Source organism: Micromesistius poutassou (genome assembly GCF_964030765.1).
Source record: "Micromesistius poutassou genome assembly, chromosome: 2".
NCBI classification, from domain to species: Eukaryota; Metazoa; Chordata; class Actinopteri; order Gadiformes; family Gadidae; genus Micromesistius; species Micromesistius poutassou.
The window spans coordinates 602,768-614,410 of NC_140272.1; the positions used below are offsets into that span (position 1 = coordinate 602,768).

Sequence of the window (11,643 nt, forward strand, 5' to 3'; positions counted from 1 at the left end):
CTTCAGGACCTAACCAGTAAAAGTCCCAAAGGAGCAGGACCATTAAACATATAAAAGACATGACATTGTTATAATTGAGGGCTCAAGGAAAAGAAGACAAATATGAATGATTTACTACTACATGCACTCCCATCTATCCATATCTATAGCATCCTTTTTGCTAGCATTTTGCCAGCTAGCTATTTTGCTCGCCTTTCAGTCATGTACATCATCTGTGTGTATTGTTTTTCCCAATTGTGCGTCTTTAAAAGCAAGAGTGAACTTGAGAGTCGTGTTGCATGTCCCCTGAGGGTGCCCTTGGAACTGCACCATCATAGCGTTATTAAGCACGTTGTTTCCAGGGTTGTTTGTTACACACGTTTGCGGGAGCTCCAATTAAAACGGCGAGTTCAAACAGGTTTGCTCGTCACCACCAGGGACTGCAGGCGCGCACAACACACTTTATAGCCGTCCTAATAGTCATCGCATTTCCCCAGACGCCATATTTCACACATGATTTGATGTGTGATTCCATTAATGTTCCTGTTGTTGTTATTTTATCGCTAGAATATATTCTTCAGTCTTAATTAATTTGCCGATCACAGGGAAATCCACCGGGGCAATTAGGTGACGTAAAGGTCACTGCGGCAACACAACATTTTATCTAACCAAAGGATGTGTTGAGGATTGCATGTGAACTGAAAAGCTACCCTTTTGTTTCAGGCACATACAAATAACATTATTTATAGCGTTGTTTATTATTATTTATTTAATGTATGCTTTGTTTGGTCACATCCATGTCACCAATCTTCACAACATCTCTTCAAATGTCCTCTTGATATGTTAGCAAATAGAGCTGCATGCATGACGTGTTTATGTATATAAAAAAAGATTATAGGCCTACTGATTATTATTTAGAAATATTCTTTATCAAAAAGGCTAGGAAAAATATATAAATGTTTCAAACAGAGCTCATAATCCCCACAAAATTCCCATATTCAATACTCAAAGATACACATACATACATGCAAATGTGTTGGGTGGATCTAAAAACAGATGTCCCACATAGCTTGGACTTCACTGTAGCTAATTACCCTCCCCTAGATCAAAACACTGTGATAGACCCGATTTTAATTTGAAGGCTAGTTCTTGATCAAATGTAAATAATAAAAAATAAAAATAAAACGTTAATAAATGCAGTCATTATGCGATCCAAGGAGCGTGTTACGTAATTCATTAACATCTCCATTTGTATTATACGAGTAATAGTTGTGTTGCTTTGAAGTCCAGCGGGGGCATTAAGTCTCATTAGGCACTAATGAGAGGTGAGACGTGTGTTCATTATCCCGTCCCAGGCGGGTGTCGCCGTCGTTCAGCTTGTGTTCATCACTCACCACCAGACCTCCCTTCCCCTTGTTGTTTTTCTCTGTCATTTGTTTTTCTGGGTGTATGCCTCCAAAACCATACATTCATATATTTTACACAATAGAGCTGATGTCAACAATCGTATTCAATTGGATAAAAGAGTGAGGATGGTCTTATTCCATCAGTGGCCATAGGAGAGCACTGTGGAGCTACCATGCTCCCTCAGTCTATAATACTGTAAATTATAGTGTGTGTGTGTGTGTGTGTGTGTGTGTGTGTGTGTGTGTGTGTGTGTGTGTGTGTGTGTGTGTGTGTGTGTGTGTGTGTGTGTGTGTGTGTGTGTGCGTGCACTGTGGTGTTGCAGCCATAGCCTATTTACTTTATATGTATTTTGATTGTGTGCTTGTGTGTGTATGTATGTCGGTAGATAGTGAATATATGACCTGTGTGACCTGTGTGAACCCATGAGTGTGTGTGTGTGTGTGTGTGTGGGGGGGGGGGGGGGGTGGATGTTGAAGAACTATTCATTTAACATTATATATATATGTGTGTGTGTGTGTGTATATAATGTTAAAACATACTTTCCCACCCATATCTATGACATTTCAATTTTCTTCTCTTATTCTGCAGCCGTCAGATAAAGAACTGCCATTAAGACTGCAGGGTTTCTTTGAGCCAATAGTGGAATAGATATGTCTAGTAAACGAGTCTTGGATGACTTTGTTTTTCCAGCGGTTCAGTATTTGACGTCCGTGTGCAGCGGCAGCCCGGGAGGACGGAGGCAGTCATCTGCATTGATCTTACATAATTGGAGGCCCGGGGACAAGATGTCTGCAGTCAATGAACTGTGAAGAATAGATCCAGCAATAGTCACCTGTCCGCCGGTATAAGATGTTCCAGCCGACAGAGTGGCTTTTGAGAAGGAGGAGGAGGAGGAGGAGGAGGAGAGCTAGGAGATGCTCAAGGACTCGAGTCCACTTCACACTTCAGGACGCCTCCACTCTCCGCTCGGTTCCTTTCGAGGTAAGACGGCCTCAGAGCTGTAATCCTGACCTGTGTGTGTGTGGCCACCAGCACTTGAGTCCTAACTGAATAATTTTTCCATGATAAAGTTCAAGATGATTTGTCATACAAGGGTATACACGTTACAACCGGTATTGAAATGCCCTTTTTTACAGACGACTCCCCCCGGAATGGAGCTTTATCCTTCCAAAACAGAATGTTATAAGAGGAAATAAAATAAATGTTTTAATGTTAAGTGTTTTATCTTTTCTCTTGTTTTCTACTTCCATTTAACGTGTCCTTGGGGGTGACTAGAAAAGTGCTAGATAAATAAATTCTTATGATCATCCTAATGATAATCACCAGACGAATGAACATGCTGCCGACGTCTAACCCCCCCCCCTCCCGCTCTCCCGGTGATCCGCTACCCGGCAGCGATGCCCTCAGAGGAGCTGATCCGTGCCGTGCTCTACATGACCCTGACGGTGGTGGGCGTGCCCGGGAACCTGTTAGTGATCGGGGCCTTCCTGCTGGCCGTGCACCAGGAGCGCCGCCTCCTCCCGGCCGACACCATCCTGCTGCACCTGGCCTCCGTCAACCTGCTGGTGGTGGGGGTCCGCTGCCTGCTGGAGACCCTGGCCTCCTTCCGCCTGGCCGCCGTCTTCGGCGACGCGGGCTGCAAGTCGGTGATCTTCGTGTACCGCACGGCGCGCTCCCTCTCCATCTGGCTCACCTTCTTGCTCAGCGCCTACCAGTGCCTCAGCATCGCGCCGCCGGGCTCGCGGTGGGCGGCGGCGCGAGGCCTGGCCGCCCGCCACATGGCGGCCGTCTTCCTGGCGCTGTGGGTGGGCAACGCCTGCATGAGCTCGGCCGCGGTGCTCTTCTCCTTCGGCGCGGGGAACGGCTCCAGCCTGGGCAGCAACGCCATCAACGTGCAGTTCTGCGTGGTCCGCTTCCCCACGCGGCTCTCCAAGGAGGCCAACGGCGCGGTGCAGGTGGCTCGAGACGTGGTGCCCATGAGCCTCATGGCGACGGCCAGCCTCGTCATCCTGGTCTTCCTCTACAGGCACAGCCGGCGGCCGCAGGGGCTCCGCTCTGGGGGGGCCGGCGGGGGCGGAGGAGGAGGAGGAGGAGGAGGAGGAGGCGGCGGACGAGAGGGGGCGGAGCGGCGAGCGGCCAAGGCGGTGGTGGCGCTGGTGACGCTGTACGTGGTGCTGTACGGCGTGGACAACGGGCTGTGGGTGCACACGCTGACGGTGAGGCGCACCATGGGCTCCTCGCTGGTGTCGGACCTGCGGATCTTCTTCTCCTCGCTGTACGCCGCCCTCAGCCCTGTGGTCGTCATCGCCACCAACAGGAAGGTGCTGAGGGGGCTGAGGTGCGGCAGGCGGCGTCCACAGTGTGACTCCTAGTGGGTGCCGCGTGAAGGGGCGGGCTAGTCGTTAGGGTTCCGGGTTGGATCCCCCCTGATGTCCACCGTCTGCCCGTAGGGTTTATGCGTCCTTGAGCTTGAGACCCTCACCCCTAACCAGCTGATTAGTGTCCTGTACATTGCGGTACTCGTCGTCTTATAACCTTACGATTGCTGAGATTGTCCACCATTGTTTTTTATGATCTACTTAGACCATCATGTCCAAACAAAGGGAGTGGGAACTGTCTCTATCCTCTAGCCTATCTTTATGTCGGCTGATACTGATCATAGCATGAATTGCATTTTGACATTCATGCATGCATACATTTTTTTTCACATCATTCAAAAAACTACTCTTCACTATTGTGTTTTTGGACACTTTATCTGCACTTAGTGGTTACCTATTTCACCCTTGGATCAGCAGATGTTTTCATCCAAAGTCTTGTTAGGTAGCATAGGGTAGTAGTATCTGCGGAGTAGATACGGAGTAGTATCTGTAGAGTATCTGCATCTTGCACAATGATGCCTACAGATGAGGCTGTGTGCATTTGGGAATCGAACCCAGTACCTTCATACGCGCCCTGCAAGTGACTAACCTATGGCCTCACTGCTCTGCAATGCAGTGAATATTTTCTTTTGTATATTAACATGCTGACGATGCTTTATGGTGCATCGTACAGAGCTCGCTCATACATACTGTAAAGATCTACATCCTAATCTGTGCCTATTATCCCTTTGTTTGTTCATTATTATCCCTTCTTAATCGTCTGGAAGCATTAGAATTCACCGTCTTGAGCCTCAATGTAGCTGTCAAAAGTCTTCCTGCTGCCCGTTAACTTATAATTAAGGCTTTGAATGGCATCGGGGAAATGTCCCACGAGGCAGGTTAATTACCGCAGAATCTGGAATTGAACCTGGTGGGGAAGAACCAGAAATGTCTGTTTTGTATGCTTGTGAGAAACACATGAAAAGATTTCCATTAACTTTCCCTTTTCAGCATGTGTGTGTGTGTGTGTGTGAGTGTGTGTGTGTGTGTGTGGACATGTCTTGCATTTCCATTCTTCTCTAAATGTCGGTAAATAATCAGACGTCATTTTAAATTCACCCAGGGATTAGATTCTAGACACGGAAAGGTGTGACACACACACACACACACACACACACACACACACACACACACACACACACACACACACACACACACACACACACACACACACACACCAAACCGGAGCTGGTGTGTAGGGGTTTGAACGGGGTGGTGGTTTTGGAAGAGGGAGCAGAATGTGTGTGTGTGTCTGTTCGTGAGAATGTGTGTGTGTGTGTGTGTGTGTGTGTGTGTGTGTGTGTGTGTGTGTGTGTGTGTGTGTGTGTGTGTGTGTGTGTGTGTGTGTGTGTGTGTGAGAGAGTGTGGGTCTGTGTGGCAGGGGGGCGGGGGTTATTCTGAGGAAGAGAGAGCAGAGTGTGTGTGTGTGTGTGTGTTTGTGAGAATGTGTGTGTGTGTGTGTGTGTGTGTGTGTGTGTGTGTGTGTGAGAGAGTGTGGGTCTGTGTGGCAGGGGGGCGGGGGTTATTCTGAGGAGGAGCAAGCAGAATGTGTGCGTGTGAGAGTGTGTGTGTGTCTGTGTGTGTTTGTGAGTGTGTGTGTCTGTGTGGCTGGGGTTATTCTGAGGAAGAGGGAGCAGTATGTGTGTGTGTGTGTGTGTGTGTGTGTGGGGGGGGGTCTTTTAAACCACGACATGAAACAAACTTTGAGAGTTGTGCATGAGCTGACATGTCGTGGTAATTTAAGGGTTGTTATGTAATTGCTGTTCCTATGACAACTAAGGGCACGGAGAGGAGGACGGGGAGGAGGGGGGGGGGAAGGATAGAGGGGCGGGGGGGGGGGGGATCTGTCATGTGAGTGACAGTCTAAAAGCTCCAAAATACTCCCAATTGGGTTTTTTCCTCAGATGTCAAAATAATTCCTATTAGTGCAACCGCTGGTGAATGTCTTTATGGGGAGACAGCCGTGGACAGATGTCCCTTTATTGTGCTTGTGCTGAACGTTTCATTCAGATAATGCAACATCAAGGCACACAGGTCAACTTGTTGTGTTTGTTGCAAAAATGTCTTTATCAATAAAACAAACCCAAAAAAATGACCAAAAAAAACAACACAGAAGAAATGTACAAATTATTTTTAACGTTTCCCGATTTTTCGGCGATCCAATGCGGACGACAAATTCCATGCCTCTTGTTCTTCACGCCACTGAAATCTGATTGGCTCAAGACAGACTCCGGTGGAATGAAGGACAGAATGCATGGATGGTTCCTTTGCAGCATCAGCAGCAGCAGCAGCAGAAGTTGTACGGGGGCACACGCTTAAGTAAGCCTCTGAGAACCATGAAGGGGAGAAGTCTCTGTAATACTGTACAGGCCGTAAAGGGACTTAAAGGGCACTTTCTGAACCCCACCACCACACATCTTCCGGGAAAAATGACGAAGGCCTCCCTCTCCCTCTGGCTGTCAGAGGAACACAAAAACCTGAACATAAAAAAAAAAACCTTGGAAGGCTGAGGGCCCTTTAGAAAAGACTTGAAAGAGGAAGCTTTATTCCGGTCCATCTAGAAGTTGAATGCTATCGCAGCACGAGCAGCACAGGGTGAAACGGACATACATTACAGTGCTGGAAATCAGCATTCAGCAGTTTAGAAACTGACTTTGAAAACTGACGAGGAGGAACCGGATTGGTCGGTGGTGCTCGGTGATGTCATTTGTTCCGTTCCTGTCAGGAGGAGTGCAGAGTGAAAGGCAGCAGGAATTGTTGCAAAACACACAATAAACAAATCGTCTGTATGCTCCTGTATGCGATGAAAAGTGTGCACGCAAAATGTGTGTGTGTGTGTGTGTGTGTGTGTGTGTGTGTGCGCGCGTGTGGCCAGGGTGTGCCAAGCGAGCCTCTCCCTGCACAAGATGGGACCTGCATTTCCATGCTTCTTTCTTCTAAAGACACCCATTGAAAGTGACATGCAGTAACTGAACCCTACATGAAATCCTGACCCTTTCTAGATGCTCAATGATGAATATGATCGATAGAGCGGTTTAACCGCAACATATTCAACGCATTCCCTGTTTTACGTTCATTAAGAACAGGAACTTTTGTATAACTAGAGCTATGGAGTAATCTAGACAAATTGCCAAATGTGATCCTAATGTTTCCCCAGTCCCAACTCACCTGGAGGAAAAGCTTGTAGTTCTTGGATCTCAAAAAGATACAAAATGCACAGCCACCTGGGAAAACAACAGAACAAACAGAGCATCATTAACATTAACACACACCTACCAAATCCTCGTCCACAGTAAAAAACATCAAAGAAACAACAGAAAAACAAAAAAAACACCAAAAGTGTTGTCAAATTGCACAGCCCCTTGAAACCAAATCCCCAGCGATGTACAGCTGGCGTCCAGTTTAGACGCACCGAGGTCGCAGTAATCCGGCCAGTCAAGCCTCCTCCGCTGGGATTTATGTCAATCTGTTTACCTGCTCCAGGTATAAGCAATTGAGCCTCCCGAAATCCACCAATGGCGATGCACCAGCAAAGAGCAAGGCCACGCCCCCTTTTCAGTTTGAAACCAGTCTACACCCTAATATAGCTTGTTTTCTTAGAAAACCACGTACCTCCGCAGCCCACTCCTTTCCCACTCGGAGGAGTCAACTTGTTGCACTCACAATATCCACTAACGAATAACTATAATGATATGGCAGACCGCCTAACATGCAGACTGAGTAGCAAACTGACAAAGTAGCTTGGTAGCACCTTAGTCTACAATATACTTGGATAATTAGTGAATTTAACAGCCCAGAAACCAACACACCCACAAGCATAAGCTCCTGTCCAGTACACATCTTCCAGAACACATTATACTCTATTATGTGCAGTTATGTAGAAGTAATTGAGTAGCAGACTTGCAGAAGGCAGTGTTTTTATTCTGCTATGGTTCTGACATTTAAAACTCATAAAAACCCTTCGCCCACTGCGTTGGAAATAGTTCTCACTGAGCAATTCAGGGGCAAAGTTTACCGGGAGCCATGATGTGTGAATATTTATCTAAAAATACCGGTGATGTTTATGATGAAGTCGTAATCAGTTGAAATGCCAGGCTTAATAAGCAGCCTGTAAGATCTCTGTATACCGTTTTCGGTTTTGGAAAATAGATAATTTGTGTCACACATTTTCTCGTTTTGGGTTTCACTTCAATAAAAAAACGATTTAAAGTCAAATAAAATACCCGTGAAATGAAACAAAATAGTTCTTATTTTCTTAGTTCGGAGATTAGGAGGGAGATCTGCAGACTACGTGCATGGCTATAGCCTGTTTAACAGTTTCTGTCGGTGGCAGAACACCTCCTCTCCTGTTCAGACCTGCCTGGAATGTTGCAGCGTGCTCAGAGAACCACGACTTATCCTCCATCTACACGATACCAGGACCTGAAGCAACCAACACACAGCATATCCACCCTCGTCTTTTAAATGTAGTTATATAAAGGCACGCTCGCAAAATAATTATTCCTATAGCCTTTTTCTGAACTGTTGCATGATTGTGTGTAATTGGACTGCATTTATATTGCGCTTTTCTAACCAGTTGCCACCCAAAGCGCTTTACAGAATTGCCTGACATTCATCCATTCATTCACACACTCACACTTACAGTGGTGTCAACCATGCAATGCTACCACCAGCTCGTCGGGAGAAGTTAGGGTTAGGGGTCTTGCTCAGGGACATCGCGACACTCCCGCACAGGGAGACATGAAGGGGAGAACCGTACACAAAGGAAGCCCTAATTGAAACATGTTCCTATTAACACTACTATGTGTGTTTTCTGCATACAGCTATCGTAGCTCCGTGACCCATGGCAGGTTAGATTGAATAACTAGATTAGGGCCCTTCCCTGAGGAACTTAATCTCAGGGTGGAGGGAGCATGTGGGAGGGGGGGCCAAGAGGCCCCAGGCAAACGACTCGCTCTAACGGCATCATCCTCAGGTTGAGCTATGTGTTGCTGTGCCCAGACTTGAATGTGTGTGTATATGTGTTTGAGTATGTGTGTGAGTGTGAGTGTGAGTGTGAGTGTGTGTGTGTGTGTGTGTGTCTGAGTGTGTGTGTGTGTGTGTGCATGTGTGTGTGTGTGTGTCTGTGTGTGTGTGTGTGTGTGTGTGTGTGTGTGCGTGTCTGTGTGTGTGTGTCTCTGTGTGTGTGTGTGTGTGCGTGTTTCTCCTTCTCTTCTGTTTTATACAAGTAAACAAGTGTTCCCAACAAGTGAATCCAAGAGGAACCGAAGGACAGCTGTGAAAACAGAAATATGATTTTCTAGTTTGTGTTTACTGGCAACTGGGTGTCGTCACACCTAACAGACTTAGAAATCAATTGGCTAGAGGAATTCACCCAGTGAATGTGAACGGGACGGGTTTATATGGTTTATATTCCAGTAACTGTTGAAATGTAAATGGATTCACTGTATCAAAACACACGACTCTATTTCTCTGTGAGTATAAGGCTTATCCCCTCATTACAGAGGGAGAGAGAGAGAGAGAGAGAGAGTGAGAGAGAGAGAGAGAGAGAGGGGGGGAGAGAGAGAGAGAGCGAAAGAGAAGGGGGATAAGGAAGAAGAGCAAGTGAGACAGATAGAGAGGAAGTTAGAGTGGGAGAAACATGAAGAGAGAGAGAGGGACAGAGAGAGAGAGAAGTGGGAGAGAGTAAGAGAGAGAGGAATGAAGCGAGAGAGGAAGAGAAAGACTAAGAAACAGAGACAGAGAGAGCGCGAGAATGATAGAGAGAGCTAGAAATAGAGAGAGATGATGCTTATTGTCAGTTTGAAGATGAAGCCAATCTGAAGCCAATCTGCTGGTCTCCCCGTGGCTCAGATCCCCTTTAGTTTATTCACTTATTTGACAATTCACTTTAAAAGTATAATTACATGGATGTGAAACCAGTTAGAAGAGCATCAAGGGTAACAAAAAAGAAAGAAGCAGGATTTCCATTGTGGTTCTTGCTGTAGTGGATATTGTGGAAGTGTGTGCGTGTGTCTACGTGGAGATGGAATACGAAATATATGCATATAAAAGCACAAAAAACATCAATGTACAGAAACGATTCACATTGGGCATTGTATTCTGACCACAGGCTAAAACTGGTCCATGACAAAACCTATACTAAAACTGATACCAAAACCTATACTAAAACTGCTCCATGCTAAAACCTATAGTCAAACTGATCCTTACTAAAACCTATACTAAAAGTAGTCAATTTAATGAGCTACATACAACCATGCCTACATGACATTTACAGAGTTACATTCTCTAAAAGCCAGAGTTTTGCCTCAAGCATGACTGGGTTTGTAGTCGGTGTCATACTATTAACTCTTAATATGCAACGTGTATCCTCTCTGATTGTAATCTCTCTTAATGGCCGCGCTCGCTAGGTCGACCAGGCTCAGGATGCACTAATGCACAGGGTTAAGAGTTAAACACGGAGCCTCATGTTTCATTACAGCTCAAGAATAACTTGATAATGAAAGAAGAAGATCATGCTGCTTCAGGTGAAACATGAAGGGACCGATTCAAATGCAGGTGGCCGAAAATCAGTGAACGATATAGGAATATTATTATTATTTTTATTATAGGAATATATGTGTGAAATATACAGTCTGTGATGCGAAGTTGAGGTTGCATCATGTTGTACATTTCAAGTACAGTATTTGTTTCGGTTGTTACGATGGATGATCAACATTTGCGAGGTTTCCCTTTGTTTGGCCAAAAGTGCAATCAAAACAAAATTTGCTTGCAAAAAAACTCCAAGACAGGAGAGAAAAGCCGGATCCAAGGTTCAGCTGCAGCCATGTGGTAGACCAAATACATTCTCAGATGAATAGACTCAATCCAAACATGAATGAACCTCGGTATCTTGCCGCTGTCCTGCCCTCCCTCTCTCCCTCCTCTCTCCGTGTCTCCAAACGCCACATCGGTGGAATTTTCCATGAGGTGGTGAGGGGAGCGCTCTGAGGAATGTAGACAAGATGCGGCAGGTCTTCCCCGGGCGCTCTCCTCCACTTTGAACACCGCCTTGTAGAATTCACCTCCGACACGTATCATTTCCATCTCCACGTCAAAGCAGAGAAGGGTGGGGTGAATTCGTCCTGGGGCCCAGGGATAATAAAACTAGGTGTAGCTGGTGTTCTCCCGTCAGTATGGCTTCGTGTGTCTCTCCGGTGGTACGCTTTACGGCTATGGGCAGGGGTAACACTGGCTTAAAGGACTAGAGTTTGGTAGTTACAGTCACGCATTCTATAGCAGGTCTAAGCACTAGCCCACAGCCGAACAAACACCCACGAAGGGCTGTTTATCATTCATGTGTTTTGAATCCGGCTTTACAGGATTGGGTTATTTATTTATTTATTTATTTATTTATAAGTTAGTTGAAGGCAATACTATATTTAGGCTTCCTCTCATGAATGTCAACATCTGATTTGAACACTAGTGATCAATAATATCAGGTGCAGGAAAGTTAGTTCTCATGGTGTTCCCATGCCAAATGTTCCGGGTTCGAATCCCAGGGTTGGGGAGTCTACCTGTAGCCATTCTTCAGGCAAGACGCCTAACCCCGTCCTCCTGATGACGAAATCACTCTAAATAGCATTGGATCAAACATTCACTAGAATAGTCTCTTCTTGTGGGCCTATATACCTGCCAAACATGCAGTGCGGTTGTACAACACCCTGTGTGAATATCCGTGGATTTTAATCTGTGTCTTTACAGCAACGGTTCAGAACATGTAAGAGTCATACAACGATTGGGCATGTACCAACCAAACAGCTGTCTGGTCATAATTCCTCAAGCCACACCCTATCTCTGC

At 46.0% G+C, this 11,643-nt stretch overlaps 1 protein-coding gene across 1 annotated transcript; it reads left to right on the top strand.

The window, feature by feature from the left end:
• Positions 1 to 2,783: 2,783 nt before the first annotated feature.
• ora2 (olfactory receptor class A related 2) lies at positions 2,784 to 3,758 on the top strand (the record flags this gene model as incomplete). The annotated part of the gene is made up of 1 exon (XM_084464404.1): positions 2,784 to 3,758. The coding sequence occupies one exon, from the start codon at positions 2,784 to 2,786 to the stop codon at positions 3,756 to 3,758; it is 975 nt and encodes a 324-aa protein (XP_084320530.1).
• Positions 3,759 to 11,643: the final 7,885 nt, after the last annotated feature.